This window comes from Eretmochelys imbricata, chromosome 2 (assembly GCF_965152235.1).
Source record: "Eretmochelys imbricata isolate rEreImb1 chromosome 2, rEreImb1.hap1, whole genome shotgun sequence".
NCBI classification, from domain to species: Eukaryota; Metazoa; Chordata; order Testudines; family Cheloniidae; genus Eretmochelys; species Eretmochelys imbricata.
In genome coordinates, this window is record NC_135573.1 from 22,077,691 (window position 1) to 22,095,526 (window position 17,836).

At 43.5% G+C, this 17,836-nt stretch overlaps 1 protein-coding gene across 1 annotated transcript in view; it reads right to left on the reverse strand.

The window, feature by feature from the left end:
* Nucleotides 1-17,836, reverse strand: part of FER1L6 (fer-1 like family member 6) — a 101,850-nt gene that overhangs the window by 19,931 nt on the left and 64,083 nt on the right. Inside the window, 6 exon segments of the mRNA XM_077808407.1 lie at nucleotides 1,426-1,565; nucleotides 3,194-3,354; nucleotides 11,989-12,159; nucleotides 13,937-14,064; nucleotides 15,019-15,144; nucleotides 16,278-16,397. Of these exon segments, the coding sequence (XP_077664533.1) occupies nucleotides 1,426-1,565; nucleotides 3,194-3,354; nucleotides 11,989-12,159; nucleotides 13,937-14,064; nucleotides 15,019-15,144; nucleotides 16,278-16,397 (846 nt within the window).

Sequence of the window (17,836 nt, forward strand, 5' to 3'; positions counted from 1 at the left end):
ATGGGGTCCTGGGGATGATTAGGGATGGGGGTCTCTGGAGGGGGTGGTCAGGGAACAAGGAACGGGGGGGCCAAAGCAAGTTCGATATAATGCAATCTCACCTATAATGCGGTGAGATGTTTTGTCTCCTGAGGACCACATTATATCGGGGTAGAGGTGTATATGGCAGAATATGGGTAAAATAGATATACAATTCTCCCCCAAGGAGTTCAGTCACAAATTTAATTAACACATTATTTTTTTAACAAGCATCATTAGATGGAAGCATGTCCTCTGGAATGGTAGCCGAAGCATGAAGGGCATACGAATGTTGAGTATATCTGGCACGTAAATACCTTGCAATGCCAGCTACAAAAGTGCCATGTGAATGCCTGTTCTCACTTTCTGGTGACATTGTAAATAAGAAGAGGGCAGCATTTATCTCCTGTAAATGTAAACAAACTTGTTTGTTTTAGAGATTGGCTGGACAAGAAGTAGGACTGAGTGGACTTGTAGGCACTGAAGTTTTACATTGTTTTGTTTGAGTGAAGTTATGTAACAAAAAAAATCTACATTTGTAAGTTGCACTTTCACGACAAAGAGATTGCATGATGGTACTTGTATGAGGTGAACTGAAAAATATTATTTCTTTTGTTTATGATTTTTACAGTGCAAATATTTGTACTAAAAATAATATACACTTTGAGTTCAATTACAACACAGAATACAATATATATGAACATGTACAAAAACATCCAAAATATTTAATAAATTTCAGTTGGTATTCTATTGTTTAACAGTGCAATTAAAATGGCAATTCATCGAGATTACTTTTTTTAATTGTGATTAATTTTTTGAGTTAATTGCGTGAATTAACTGTGATTAATCAATATTATATATATTCATTTTAGCATATGCTGAAATTGCATTAGCTTCAATGTGTCTTCATGAAGTCAGTGTAACTTAAACATGTGCTTAAATGCTTTACTGCAGCCAAATTCCTAAGTAGTTATTTTCAGATATGAGCAAAGGGACACTTGATTAGATTCCCTGAAAAAAAAATTGTGTGGCAAAGTTAAAGCTGAGAGCACCCCTACAAGAACTTTGCAGATAGTGGGAGAGGGAAAGCAACAGTCATTAAAATGCAATGAAATGCAGAGTTAACATTAAATTGACAAGATACCCCAAAATTTGAAAGTATGAAAATTTGTAATTAAATAGCATCACTCTTGCTTAGGTGCCTAAATATGAATTTAGGTGCTTCACTGTACATATGCATATTTGACAATTTTGAACTATGTACTTATGATTTTGTGCAAACTATAACGGAAACAGGAGCACTTGTGAGATTTCTCTGTTAGCTCTGAGATAGTAACAGAAACAACGGTGGTAGGAGAAATGGAAAACCTCTTCCGTGTTTCGTGCTTTCACCGTAGGCTTATCTACCTGTTCCATGCCTGGTTTATCCTTGTGATAGAGAGGCCGGGTCTCAATGTGTTCTGGAACCAGCTTACATCCAATCCCTGGGATTTCATCCCAGGAATGTAAAACCTTTAGGGCAAGTTGTTCATAGGATTCAACTGGCTCTTCTATAGGAAAGAGTAATTAAAAAAAGAACAACCAGAGCAGAATTAGCATATTAAGCCTCTGATTAATATGGTCTGTCAGTTGTGAAAGACACATGTTAAAAATCTGCTCGAGTTTAGAGCAGCATTTAATGCATCCCAAGGAAGAACAGAGATGTAATCAAACACATTTATTCCTTTAAGTTAGAGCACCCACAGGAGTAACTGAAAGTTTAGTGCTGAGAAGGAACCTAATTACAAAATACCGTGAATCATTACAAAATTAAACAGGCCTATTTTAGTGCTGTCTCTAACAGTAGGATGGTAAAGACTTACTGGCTTTCTTTCTTCTTCTTCTTCTAAATAATTAAGTCTTTTTCTTTAAAAAATTGTAGCCAATCAGAGAACAGGGGATTTGGCATTTCCTCGAGCTGCCAGGAAGTGCCAGTCATAGGTGCTAGGGACTGTACATTAATTTTATTTTTGCCTTGTGATGGCAACAAGGAAGACCCCTTGAGTGCCAAATTCACATGCTGCGTGTAGGGAGCAGAAAGATGCCAAAGGTATCCATGGATAAAATTATGCCTTGTTCTGGGCAGTGTTGTGCGAAGCAGGGGAAAGGGAGGGCCAACCTGCAGTCCCCCGGTGACACTGTGCCTCTGAAAAGCATAATGGCTCCACTGGCACTGGGGCAAGAATACTGGGAAGCAACTATTGCAGCCACTTCTCCTAGTATACACCTGTTGGTAAGCGGAGGGTCAGGTCTAGTCCTGCTCTGCCTAGGCCCCTCTGGAGTCATTTGTTTGTCTAGCACTCTTTTACCTAATGTATCCTTTCGAGAACAGCCATAGTTTGGCCCTGTCCTTATACTGAAGCATGCTGAGCCCTATCTTCCCTGGTCTGCTTGTCCACAGGAGAAACGGGAGCAAGATATATGAGCTAAGACAAAGATCAAACTCTGAAAATAGACTAGACACTGACGAAGAGGGAAAGCACAGTCCTTGTGCTGCTTCCCTCTCTTGGGCTACCCAGTCAAAGCATCCATCCTAATGCATGTCATCTGCCCCTTACCGTCTCCTTCCCTCAAATACGCAACCTAGCCACTGGTGACTCTGTCCCACCCCTCACCACCCACATCTACAAACCCAACCCCCTGGTAGCTTTGCCCCTCTACTCCTCTTGGAACTTGACTCTTCCCCTGGTGGAAGCAGCAACTCCCTGCAAAGACCTCTAGACTCATGGATCCCCAAGCTCAACAGGTCTGCAGGGAGTAGGTTTTATACCAATGCCCTCGCAGAACTAATGATGATAGTGGTAATAGTTAATAATAAACAAGAAGTGTAACAATGAAGAGAGGCAGCCTGGTCTAGTGGATAAGGCACTGGACTGGGAATTAGGAGGCCTGAGTCCTGTTCATGAATTGACTATTGGCCAGCTGTGTGACCTTATACAAGTCCCTTAACCTTTGTGCTCCTATTTCCCTTCCCACTCTTTGTCTGCCTTGTCTATTTAGATAGTGAGCTCCTCAGGGCAGAGACTGTCTCTTGCTATCTGCTTGTCCAGTGCCTAGCACAACAGGACCCCAATCAAAGGTGGGACCTCTAGGGGCTACTGTAATGGGACTAAATAACAATAAATGGCATAATTACCATTCTCTTCTCCATTAAAGCTTGTCTTCCCAGTGAATACTTTGGTTCCTATTTGTATTGCCCCAGGTCGCTTGTGGGGCTCAGGCAGTTTGTTGTCCTTGCATAACTTGTTGAGGATCTCAGTTGGCTGAACTGCATCTCGCCAGGCATTGTACCCTTCTCTGCAATGAGGGGACAAAGCAAAGAGAGGAATGGAGAAGGTTTTCCATTTGGTTAAAGGCTGTACCTATTCAGGAGCGCCGATCCAACGGTCAGATGCCCTAGCAGACGCATTTACTTTAAGGGAGTTTAAACCCGACTGGGTGAAAGTGAACAGAATTAATTTTACACAAGTGAAATGGAGCCAGAGCTTCACACGTCCTCTGCTTCTCCTTTCATAGTCCCTTAGAGCCATCCCAGCAAATGTTCCCCACATTGTATACGTATACCCTCATTATCAAGGTCTGACATCACATCAGCCACCAGCTGTTTGGTCAAGAAAGTCATGGCAGGACTCCTTTTGGAGCTGGCCAGTGCTAGTCCTTGATCATTCACGACCTGGTCCAACACTAACTAAAGTGAATGGAAGTCCTTCCACTGACTTCAGTGGGCATTGGATCAGGCTGTCAGGTTGACATAGAATTTTAGAAATAATAGAAATGTAGGGTTGAAAGGGACAATCAAGTCCAGGCCCCTGCTTTGAGGCAGGACCAAGTAAACCTAGATCATTCCTGACACATGTGTGTCTAACCCGGGGTGGGCAAACTTTTTGGCCCGAGGGCCACATCAAGGTTGCAAAACTGTACGGAGGGCCAGGTAGGGAAGGCTGTGCCTCCACAAACAGCCTGGCCCCCGCCCCCTATCCACTCCCTCCCACTTCCCGCCCCCTGACTGCCCCCCTCAGAATCCCCGACCCATCCAATCCCCCCTGCTCCTTGTCCTCTGACCGCCCCCTCCTGGGAACCCCCGCCCCTAACCGCCCCCCCTGGGACCCCACCCCCTATCCAACCCCCTTTGCTTCCTATCCCCTGACTGCCCCAACCCCTATCCACCCCCTCGCCCCCTGACAGGGCCCCCAGGACCCCCGACCCATCCAACCACCCCCCCACTCCTTGTCCCCTGACCACCCCCTCCTGGGACCCCCGTCCCTAACTGCCCCCGCAGGACCCCACCCCCTATCCAACCCCCCCTGCTCCCTGCCCATCTCCCCTGGAACCCTCCAACCCCCAGGACCCCGCCCCCTATCCAACCCCCGCTCCCTGTCTCCTGACCGTCCCCGCCCTCCCACCAACCTCTGCCCCATCCAACTGCCCCCTGTTCCCTGACTGCCCCCCCGGGACCTCCTGCCCCTTATCCAATCCCCCTCTCCCCCTGCCCCCTTACCATGCCACTCAGAGCGGCAGGACAGACTTATTGGAAAGCCTGGGAGGTGGGGGGGTGCAAGCCACGCTATCCGCACGGCAGCATAACTACAGGGGTGGGGGGACAGCGGGGGAGGGGCCAGGAGCTAGCCTCCCCAGCTGGGAGCTCAGGGGCCAGGCAGGACTGTCCAGCCCACAGGCCGTAGTTTGCCCACCTCTGGTCTAACCTCTCCTTAAAAGCCACCAATGACAGGGATTCCCCAACCTCCCTTAGTAACCTATTCCAGAACTTACCCACCCTTATAATTAGAAATTTTTTCTAATATCTAATCTAAATCTCCTTTGTAGATTGAGCCCATTACTTCTTGTCCTACCTTCAATGGACATGGAGAACAACTGATCACAGTCCTCTTTGTAACAGAACAAGAGGTTCTCTCTCATCAATGGGAACTTAGTGCACTCCCTCCATCACATTCTCCGCCCCAGCCAGCTTGAAGAGCTGGGACTAGTACCTGGGACAGGAAGAGAGTCCGGGTCTCCTCCATGCCGTTGCTAACACTAGGGCACCAGACAGGCCCCATAGCTATTATTTTGAATAGTGTGGCGATGGGGTCGGGGCCACAGGCATAGATCACGGAGATCATACATGATGGATGTTACATGGCTCTAGTATAAGCAGATGTAACTCCGTTGGCTTCTGTGGAGTTGATGTTACTTACACCAACGTCCGAATTTGACCCTATAAGGAAAATCAAACTTTCAGTGACTCTAAGGGTATGTCTACACTGCAGCTGGCAGCGTGCTTCCCAGGTTGAGTACACAGACACCCACTAGCTCTGCTCAAGATAGCTCACTAAAAATAGCAATGTAGCTGAGGGTAGCATGGGCGGCAGCTCGAGCTAGCTGCCTGAGTACAAACTTGCCCAGACTCCCTGGGTGCGTGTTAGCTCTGGGTAGCCCAAGCTGCCACCCATTCTACCCCCCTCCTCCCCCCCTCCCGTCTACACTGCTATTTATAACACATGCAGCCCTTAGGTTATTTCTAGGGTGACCAGATGTTCCATTTTTAAAGGGACAGTCCTGTTTTTTGAGACTTTTTCTTATTTAGGCGCTTATTACCACCCACCCCCTGTCCTGTTTTTTCACATATATGCTATCTGGTAACCCTAGTTATGTCTACACTTTGAGCTGGAAGTATAAATCCCAGCTTAAGGAAACAGACCAGTGCTCATTCCAATCGAGCTAGCATACGGACCCTGGACTTCAGAAAAGCAGACTTTGACTCCCTCAGGGAACTGATGGGCAAGATCCCCTGGGAGAATAACATGAGAGGGAAAGGAGTCCAGGAGAGCTGTCTGTATTTTAAAGAATCCTTATTGAGGTTACAGGGACAAACCATCCCGATGTGTAGAAAGAATAGTAAATATGGCAGGCGACCAGCTTGGCTTAACAGTGAAATTCTTGCTGATCTTAAACACAAAAAAGAAGCTTACAAGAAGTGGAAGATTGGACAAATGACCAGGGATGAGTATAAAAATATTGCTTGGGCATGCAGGAGTGAAATCAGGAAGGCCAAATCACATCTGTAGTTGCAGCTACCAAGAGATGTTAAGAGTAACAAGAAGGGTTTCTTCAGGGATGTTGGCAACAAGAAGAAAGTCAAGGAAAGTGTGGGCCCCTTACTGAATGAGGGAGGCAACCTAGTGACAGAGGATGTGGAAAAAGCTAATGTACTCAATGCTTTTTTTGCCTCTGTCTTCACGAACAAGGTCAGTTCCCAGACTACTGCACTGGGCAGCACAGCATGGGGAGGAGGTGATCAGCCCTCTGTGGAGAAAGAAGTGGTTTGGGACTATTTAGAAAAGCTGGACATGCACAAGCCCATGGGGCCGGATGCACTGCATCCGAGAGTGCTAAAGGAGTTGGCGGATGTGATTGCAGAGCCATTGGCCATTATCTTTGAAAACTCATGGTGATCCGGGGAAGTCCCGGACGACTGGAAAAAGGCTAATGTAGTGCCCACCTTTAAAAAAGGGAAGGAGGAGGATCCGGGGAACTACAGGCCAGTCAGCCTCACCTCAGTTCCCGGAAAAATCATGGAGCAGGTCCTCAAGAAATCAATTCTGAAGCACTTAGAGGAGAGGAAAGTGATCAGGAACAGTCAGCATGGATTCACCAAGGGCAAGTCATGCCTGACTAATCTAATTGCCTTCTATGATGAGATAACTGCTTCTGTGGATGAAGGGAAAGCAGTGGACATGCTGTTCCTTGACTTTAGCAAAGCTTTTGACACAGTCTCCCACAGTATCCGTGTCAGCAAGTTAAAGAAGTATGGGCTGGATGAATGCACTATAAGATGGGTAGAAAGTTGGCTAGATTGTCAGACTCAACGGGTAGTGATCAATGGCTCCATTTCTAGTTGGCAGCCAGTATCAAGCAGAGTGCCCCAAGGGTCGGTCCCGGGACCAGTTTGGTTCAATATCTTCATAAATGATCTGGAGGATGGTGTGGATTGCACCCTCAGCAAATCTGCAGGCAACACTAAACTGGGAGGAGTGGTAGATACGCTGGAGGGTAGGGATAGGATTCAGAGGGACCTAGACAAATTGGAGGAATGCGCCAAAAGAAATCTGATGAGGTTCAACAAGGACAAGTGCAGAGTCCTGCACTTAGGACAGAAGAATCCAATGCACCACTACAGACTAGGGACCGAAAGGCTCGGCAGCAGTTCTGCAGAAAAGGACCTAGGGGTTACAGTGGACGAGAAGCTGGATATGAGTCAACAGTGTGCCCTTGTTGCCAAGAAGGCCAATGGCATTTTGGGATGTATACGTAGGGGCATTGCCAGCAGATCGAGGGACGTGATTGTTCCCCTCTATTCGACATTGGTGAGGCCTCATCTGGAGTACTGTGTCCAGTTTTGGGCCCAACACTACAAGAAAGATGTGGAAAAATTGGAGAGAGTCCAGTGGAGGGCAACAAAAATGATTAGGGGACTGGAACACATGACTTATGAGGAGAGGCTGAGGGAACTGGGATTGTTTAGTCAGTGGAAGAGAAGATGAGGGGGGATTTGATAGCTGTTTTCAACTACCTGAAAGGGGGTTCCAAAGAGGATGGATCTAGACTATTCTCAGTGGTAGCAGATGACAGGACAAGGAGTAATGGTCTCAAGTTGCAGTGGGGGAGATTTAGGTTGGATATTAGGAAAAACTTTTTCACTAGGAGGATGGTGAAACACTGGAATGCGTTACCTAGGGAGGTGGTGGAATCTCCTTCCTTAGAAGTTTTTAAGGTCAGGCTTGACAAAGCCTTGGCCGGGATGATTTAATTGGGGATCGGTCCTACTTTGAGCAGGGGGTTGGACTAGATGACCTCCTGAGGTCCCTTCCAACCCTGATATTCTATGATTCTATGATTCTACTAAAAACAAAAGTGTAGCCACACTAGTGTGAGCGGCAGACAGGGCTAGCTGCCCCATACACCATCCTGTCCGAGATGCTAGGTATGTGCTCAGGAGACTAGTCCCTCCCACCGCTTGCACTACTACAGTGACACATGTATTTTTAGGATGCTAGCTTGATCAGAGCTAGTGCAGGTATGGCTTCTAGAGCTGGAATTTACATTTCCAGCTCCAAGTGCAGATGTACCCTTTGGCTCCTAAGTAACTTTTGAAAATGGGACTTAGACACTTTTAAAAATTGTGCCCTATATCTCAATAAGTGTATTGAAATACTAGGATTGCCACAATGATTCTTACTAGGGCCTAGGTCACTACTCTGTGACATTGGATTTTCCCTGGTGTAAATCAATTGATTTAAATGGAGTCACGCAGGTGTGACACAGCAGGGAATCTGCTGCCCCTCCCCCCCCCCCCAGTTTTTAGAGGTCATGGAAGTTATGCAGCCAAGCAGTATTCCAGTTTCTTTTGATTAGTTAATTTCAGATGCTGTACTTGAGACTCCATTATTAAGAACAAAATAACAAATTCTAAGCACTGCATAACATGCCTGCTAAAATAACAAGGCAGCTGGAAGCTAGAACTGAGGCACTTCTGGTTATAAAAAAACCTGTATAGGCAACAGAAAAAATGGTCTTTTGGAGTCAAGTTGCAATAACAAGGTAAAATGTCAAGAACTCTGCTTACCAATTTATTATGCAGTTTAAAATCACTCCCCACATTTTTAGCATATCAACTGAAGTACTGCAATCAGGCACATCTAGGGATAGATCCTCAGCTGGTGTAAATCCATTAAAATCAATTTAAACTAGCTGAAAATATGACCGTTAGTGTTAATGCAGTCCCAACATTTCACGCTTCTTATCATTGTAAGGGGAAAAAAGGCAAAATTCACAGAGGAATAGACATGGGGAAGCACTGGCGTGTGGCTACAGAGATGAGTTTATTAAGTACAGACATAGACCAAGCTAAAGCCAGTGAGGATTTCTCTCTTCAGGTGGTTGAATCTAGAAACCAATCGATCTGTGATCACAAACTATGTGACGGTAATCATTGGAGTCAATGGACACCAAAATCCTGGGCTTGCCTACGCAGTGGGTAATGGAGTCTACAGGGGTGTGGTTTCTAAGGCAGACTAATGTTGGTGTGCATTACCTGATATATGTAGACCCAGGGGTGCTGGAACAATTTGTACAGTGGGGGTGCTGAGAGCCATTGAACCAAACTGTAAACCCTGTATATGATGGAAACCACTTCAAGTCAGGGGGATGTGGCAGCACCCTTAGTTCCAGCACCTGTGTGTAGTTCCCTAGTGTGCTTTAACATAGTACTGTTTTAAACAGCACTACATTAAATTGCACCAGCAAGGTCTACATGGACCAATTAATGCACAACCCATTAGTGCACTTTACAAATCACATCCTTGTAGAGCACATTACCCCACTGTGTAAACAAGCCCCTACTCATGGGACAGGGATATTATACTTTAAACCCTGGCCCAGATCAGGTGACTGGGGCCAGGAAATAAAATTCAGTCTCTGATCAATACTCCTTGTGACACGCCTTTACTACCCACTATCTCCAGAATCTACAGCCAAATTCTGTTCTCATTGACACACGAAAATCCAGAGAAACTCCAGTGGCTTCAAGGCAGTTACTTTGGATTTTTACAAGTGTAAATGAGACCAGAATTTGGCCTTACCACTATTGCACAGCCACCTCAGACAGAGATTTTTATTCACCCTTTGATTCAGTAAAATCTCCACCTTATGTTTATCAAACAAAGACACTTAAATATAGACAGTTTGCTATCTGGAACTAATTGTGAGTAAGTAGGACTGTTGGTTTTAAAAATACTCACTTTCTACTTCTGAGCCTTGTGACACAATTCACAGACACACCCCTGGAACCCCGACCTGGGGTATTATATCTGCTAACCAAGATCCATAAACCTGGAAATCCTGGGCGCCCCATCATCTCAGGCATTGGCACCCTGACAGCAGGATTGTCTGGCTATGTAGACTCCCTCCTCAGGCTACACTACCAGCACTCCCAGCTACCTTCGAGACACCACTGACTTCCTGAGGAAACTACAATCCATCGGTGATCTTCCTGAAAACACCATCCTGGCCACTATGGATGTAGAAGCCCTCTACACCAACATTCCACACAAAGATGGACTACAAGCCATCAGGAACACTATCCCCGATAATGTGACGGCAAACCTGGTGGCTGAACTTTGTGACTTTGTCCTCACCCATAACTATTTTACATTTGGGGACAATGTATACCTTCAAATCAGCGGCACTGCTATGGGTACCCGCATGGCCCCACAGTATGCCAACATTTTTATGGCTGACTTAGAACAATGCTTCCTCAGCTCTTGTCCCCTAATGCCCCTACTCTACTTGCGCTATATTGATGACATCTTCATCATCTGGACCCATGGAAAAGAAGCCCTTGAGGAATTCCACCATGCTTTCAACAATTTCCATTCCACCATCAACCTCAGCCTGGACCACTCAACACAAGAGATCCACTTCCTGGACACTACAGTGCTAATAAGCGATGGTCACATAAACATCACCATATACCGGAAACCTACTGACTACTATTCCTACCTACATGCCTCCAGCTTTCACCCAGACCACACCACACGATCCATTGTCTACAGCCAAGCTCTATGGTACAACCGCATTTGCTCCAACCCCTCAGACAGAGACAAATACCGACAAGATCTCTATCAAGCATTCTTATAACTACAATACCCACCTGCAGAAGTGAAGAAACAGATTGACAGAGCCAGAAGAGTACCCAGAAGTCACCTACTACAGGACAGGCCCAACAAAGAATATAACAGAACGCCACTAGCCATCACCTTCAGCCCCCAACTAAAACCTCTCCAACGCATTATCAAGGATCTACAACCTATCCTGAAGGACGACCCATCACTTTCACAAATCTTGGGAGACAGGCCAGTCCTTGCCTACAGACAGCCCCCCAACCTGAAGCAAATACTCACCAGCAACCACACACCACACAACAGAACCACTAACCCAGGAACCTATCCTTGCAACAAAGCCCGTTGCCTACTGTGCCCACATATCTATTCAGGGGACACCATCATAGGGCCTAATCACATCAGCCACACTATCAGAGACTCGTTCACCTGCACATCTACCAATGTGATATACGCCATCATGTGCCAGCAATGCCCCTCTGCCATGTACATTGGTCAAACTGGACAGTCTCTACATAAAAGAATAAATGGACACAAATCAGATGTCAAGAATTATAACATTCATAAACCAGTCGGAGAACACTTCAATCTCTCTGGTCACTCGATTTCTGATCTAAAAGTGACTATTCTTCAACAAAAAAACTTCGAAAACAAACTCCAACGAGAGACTGCTGAATTGGAATTAATTTGCAAATTGGAAGCAATTAACTTAGGCTTGAATAGAGACTGGGAGTGGCTGAGTCATTATACAAAGTAAAACTATTTCCCCTTGTTTATTCCTCCCCCTCCCACTGTTCCTCAGACATTCTTGTTAACTCCTGGAAATGGCCTACCTTGATTATCACTTCAAAAGGTTTTCTTCCACCCCACTCTCCTGCTGGTAATAGCTCATCTTAAGTGATCACTCTCCTTACAATGTGTATGGTAAATATCCATTTTTGCCTGGTCTGTGTGTATATAAATCTCCTCGCTGTATTTTCCGCTTTATGCATCCAATGAAGTGAGCTGTAGCTCACGAAAGCTTATGCTCAAATAAATTGGTTAGTCTCTAATGTGCCACAAGTACTCCTTTTCTTTTTGCGAATACAGACTAACACGGCTGCTTCTCTGAAACAATTCAGTTTAACAAAATCTACAAAACTCAAAGGCTGAAAAAAGTGCAATGTTTGGCTAGATCAGTTTTCATCAAGAAGCTTCCTTGCAGGTCACTCATTTCTCGTATATGCACAAACCAAGTGACTGAAGAGGATCTTACTTTTCATATTCACTTTGTAGACCACAGGTAGCCCGGTGCCTGCTGTAGAAACGATTTTCCAAATCAATTTTAGTTTCTCCAATGAGGTCATCCGCTCCAACCATATCATGGTCATAGATCAGGATGGAGAGCACAGATTCCTTAGGGAAAGTGGCCTGAATTTCAAATGATCTGAGGCAAAAATAGATAGGATTTTATAAGACAAATCATTTTTAAAGCTACAAGTATCAGTCATAAAAGGTATAGTGGATGCTACAAGTGCACAGTATGCCCGCAGGCATGAATAGTTTCTTCAGTTAGGTATTTTTACTGAATACCTGAACACACTGAAAACACGCTGAATAAAAGGAGTATAGTGCCCTACCTAATCAGTTCCAACTGAGGTTATGCATCTGCATTTTGTTTCTGAATGGTTTCTGAATGTATTCTTGAAACAGGAAGTACTAAAACTCTGAAGAGAGAACCCATTTCCATGAGATTTCTTGCCGAATTCCCAGACCAAAGAAAAGTGGCTAAGTTCAGATAAACTCTGATTACAAACTGAACTGACCCTTTGAACCTGAGGAAGTCAATAGGAGCTGTTCATGCTAAGCACCTCTGCAAAGTACACCATAGTGGCTTAGATTTTCAAACCTGGCCCCAACTGTGGGCGTGGAACTCTTTTGAAAAAAGTGGCTAAAGCAAGGCACTCAGAAATTGACTGGCCCAAAATCAAAGGCTACCTTTGAAAACTGGGCTCTGGTTTGGTCCTAAAAGTCTGAGATTGTTTTATAGTAATATTCAGATTTAAAAACACCACCACAAAATTTGGAAATTAAATTTTGGAAATTAAATTTGGAATTAACTAATCAGGAAAGAGAACTTGGAGTCATCATGAATAGTTCTCTGAAGACATCCACGCAGTGTGCAATGGCAGTCAAAAAAGCAAACGGGATGCGGAGAATATCTTATTGCCCTTATATAAATCCATAATACGCCCACATCTTGAATACTGCGTACAGATGTATCTCAAAAAAGATATACTGACATTAGAAAAGGTTCAGAGAAGGGCAACTAAAATGATTAGGGGGTTGGAACAGGTCCCATATGAGGAGAGATTAAAGGGGCTAGGACTTTTCAGCTTGGAAAAGAGGAGACTAAGGGGGGGATATGATAGAGGTATATAAAATCATGAGTGGTGTGGAGAAAGCGAATAAGGAAAAGTTATTTACTTGTTCCCATAATATAAAAACTAGGGGCCACCAAATGAAATTAATGGGCAGCAGGTTTAAAACAAATAAAAGGAAGTTCTTCTTCACACAGCGCACAGTCAACCTGTGGAACTCCTTGCCTGAGGAGGTTGTAAAGGCTAGGATTATAACAGGGTTTAAAAGAGAACTAGATAAATTCATGGAGGTTAAGTCCATTAATGGCTATTAGCCAGGATGGGTAAGGAATGGTGTCCCTAGCCTCTGTTTGTCAGAGGGTGGAGATGGATGACAGCAGAGAGATCATTTGATCATTACCTGTTAGGTTCACTCCCTCCAGGGCACCTGGCATAGGCCACTGTCAGTAGACAGGATACTGGGCTGGATGGACCTTTGGTCTGACCCAGTATGGCCATTGTTATGTTCTTAAATTTAACTGTCACTGTATCTATTTCACTTTAAGATAACTAATCACCTCATTAATCTGAGCTGACAAGATCATTTGCTGCTTCGTTTCTTGTTGTGAAATAAAAAGCCTTCTGCAGATTGAATTTCAGGAGGTGTTTGACTAGCATAAAAATTGAATAATTTGTAATCATACAATGTGACACAAATTCTTGCGATTTTAATTATGAAACCTCCAAACACACACATATCATTGCATAATAAATGCACTCTGCTCTTCAAAACAAGCAGAAATAACTGTAGCAAAATCCTAAGGCAGAAATCACCACGGACATTTAAATAAAGCCATCACTCACCTTCCAAAAACTGGGTTTAGTTGTTTGGGGATGTAATTGGCCTGGTCTTTAATTTCAGTTTTGCCTAGTCTGAGCACAATATAGGGATCTGAGGTGCCATCTGGATCAGCTGGGCTAAGATTATATGCCTGACAAAAAGAAAATACTCTTTCATCAAAATCCAAATGCTTCATTAAAGGTAATAATTAAATGTGGTTGTTTTCTAATGGAGCTGTTTTTCCACTGGCGCATGGGATGTTCTGGAAACACAAATGCTAAGCTAGTCCTGTCTACTAAAATAGAGAGAGCTCCACTCGGGAGAGAGTGTTTGGAGACTGCTTAGGGCCCAAGTGCAAAGCCGAAGAGAGCAACTAGAACGGTCCCGGGCACTGTTGCTGATCAGAATGGAATGGGTGAGGTGAGAGGAAGAGAAAGAGCCAAAGGAAGAAGCTGACTTTGCTGGAGGTTTTCAAGTCCAAATCTATGTGGGATTCAAGGGGATTTTCCCATAAACAATGGGCCAGATCCTCAGCTGGTGTAAGTCATAGCTCCATTGACTGGCCCATTGTCTGTGATGGATGTGATCTGAAAGCATTTAAACACAGAAAAAAAAGTGTCTTCTTTCTCTGCTTCTCTTTTGTCTTTTAATTTAATTTCCTCTCCCTAACTCCAGGTTTTTCCTACCTTATATCAACTGATTTTCTTTTCTGCTTCTCTTTTGTTTTCTCACTAATACAGCTCACTAATGGCTGTCTCTCTCCTCTGACTTCTCCATTTCCCACCACGTTTCCTCAGTATTTGACCTTCCTAATTTCTACCATTGTTCCTTCAAGTTCATCATTCAGACTCCTACCCCTTTGCCTTCTCTTAAAGATATATTCTTCCATTCTCTCCTTCTCCTGCATGCTTCCTGCTTTGTTTGTCCCTTTTTTGCTATGATCCTCCCAAAACAGCCCCTAGAGTTTCTCTTCTCCAGTCAACTGGGCGTCTTTGTGATTTACTATGAGAAGTCCTGACTGGCTGCAGATGCTACTCTGTAGTACTCTTAACACCCCCTCCCCCGCCCCATTATTTCAAGGCAGAAATAGAAGCTGTACACTTACTCTCACGATATACACCCGAACCAGAACTTTGACTGAGTTATTCGGTGGTATCCCTTGCAGAACTTTAGGCTGTCCTCCTTCCATTGAGCTGGAATCTTCAGGACTTTTGTATATGCAGAAAGAGCCCTGTGGATATACAATGTTTTATTTCCCTGGAAAAAACAACAGACCCAATCCAAAACAAAATCCTGGTGTGCAGACAAAACTTAATGAATGCAGTTTGCATAGACACATATTCATGTGTGCCCATCCACATTTTGCACAAAGGAAAAAAAGTGTAATAAATGCACTAAACCATGTTTCTGAAAATATTTCTGTTTTGTTTTGTTAACCTTCCAAAGCACTTCCTTTCAATAACTGTATTTAACTTTGTCAAGACATTCCCAGAGATACCTGCAAGCTCCTAGTCACAGCAGTATTAAATAAATGAATGCAACAGTTGTGGCTATTCCCATCTTCCAGACACCAATATTCTAAGGGTCACCATTTTGCTCTGAATCACACTCGTGTAAATTAGAAGAAATTCCATTGACTTAAATGGAACTCTACTTACAACACTGTGACTAAGAACACAATTTGCCTTTAGGTATGTAGTAAAAACTTCAGCCCCCATGCACATCACAGTATTAACTCATCTTACTTAAATAACCATTATTACCTAAAAGCAATTATCAAGTCATTTTAACAGAGATTTCCCCGATAGAGAAAGAAGAATCCACAGGCTCCTTTAAGGCACTGATTCCTCTGAAGTATAAAATACATCAGTTTTAGATCACACAACTATTATATTAATTGTGCTTTGAAGTATACTTGCAGATTTCCATATGGTAAGTTGTATTAGGTTGGGTAAGAGAAGTAAGTAGAAGGCCAATCATTTAAGCTAGATAAGATAAAGTACCAGAAATTATACTGAAGAAATAAACTTGCATGAGCAGAGGCTGGACTGCATAAAGTAATAGGTCAATTCTGGCTCTACTTACTATGAATCTGTGATTTAACTCAGCTTTAAATAAAAGTCCTGACTCAAAATGACAGTAAACATTGTGGGTTGGAAACTGCCTCCATCAGTCAGACAATAAAAGAGAATAAATAGCAATCCTCATATGTAACACATTGTGTCTTTGGATCTAATAAGAGAATTAACTATGTCAATAGCAGATGGGCAATGTAATTGAAATGCATTTTCTGTACACCTGGAATATCACTGAAAACATGCATTTCTCTAAATTACAATATATCCAATCAGCATTTAAACTCACCTTAAATTTTCCTATTATTCTGTCCTCATGGTCACTGTGATCTTTGCCTCTGAAGAGTTCAAACGTTTTCACCCAGTCTTCAAAGTTATTAAATTCACTCTCCAGGTCTCCATCATAGATCTTTGAAAAAATGTGATAATGCTCATTTCACAAGACATAGCAAGTAAAAACACAGCAACTGTTGCATTAACTGGTGACTTAAAGTTCAGCTCCAGCTCAGTGTTTAGGTTTTATAAAATCAAGCACCTGTAAAACCTTTTAGTAACCAACAGAAAAATATCCCGTTCCCCACCAGTGATGGAAACTTTTAACAAATTCACCTCTGGAGTAGCAATCCAAATACTCTAGTACCGTATTAATGCATAAGAACCTGAAAGCAAGATGGATAAGAAAAGGTATTCTGGAGACAATCTTGCCTAGATAGGTAGAGATTGGATTGCCTAAAAAAGGTCTTTCCCATCTCTAACTCCTACAGCATGTTTCTATGTGAAATAAAAAATAAACAAAAGTGAAAAAGGCTGTGTAAAGGTGCTCTCCAAGTGGAGACCTTTCCATTTAAAAATGGAAACAGTTTCATTGACCTGTATACTGGTTTCATGTCCCTTTTTATTCAATCCCTCTCTAAACAGCCCTAATCTTTTCAATCCCTCCACATGTCTCTAATCATTTTCCATGTCATAATCTTTTCTTTGACTTTGACTTTCTGGATCTGAATCCTTCCCATGCCACTCGTGCTTGGGGCATGAACAAGGCCCCACTATCCCTGTCTATAATGCTGATTGCTGGTATGGCTACCTGGCTGTGTTTCTATAACTTAACTTTTTTTGAGGATAGGTTGTTGATCTATCACTCAACTCCTAACCTGGAGGAGCCAATGGACTGCTTTGCATCTGATCCCTGCCTTTTAACGTGTCCTGCTTGGGTACCAGGAATAAAAACTTCCACCGGAATAGCTCTCAGGGTCATTGGAGCACACAAGCTTTTCCAGCAAGTCAAGGTGCAGTTCTACCTTTGATAAGATACAATGACCAGAATCTAATTTATATTCCCAGTGAGGGTCTACTATCATTGTATCTAATCCTTTCAACATTAGTTTCTATCCCATTCTTTATACACCCTAATATTTCTGAAATGCCTTGTCATTTATTCCCCTAATATCCACATTTCTGTGCTTTCATCAATATAAAAAGATATTTTAGGCTCACACATTCAGATGAATTCAGGTGCCTGGGAAGGAGTATTGCGGAGAGGGATCTGGGGGGTCATAGTGGACCACAAGCTAAATATGAGTCAACAGTGTAACACTGTTGCAAAAAAAGAGAACATCATTCTGGGATGTATTAGCAGGAGTGTTGTAAGCAAGACACGAGAAGCAATTCTTCTGCTCTACTCTGCGCTGATTAGGCCTCAGCTGGAGTATTGTGTCCAGTTCTGGGCATTTCAGGAAAGATGTGGACAAACTGGAGAAAGTCCAGAGAAGAGCAACAAAAATGATTAAAGGTCTAGAAAACATGACCTAGGAGGAAAGATTGAAAAAAATTGAGTTTGTTTAGTCTGGA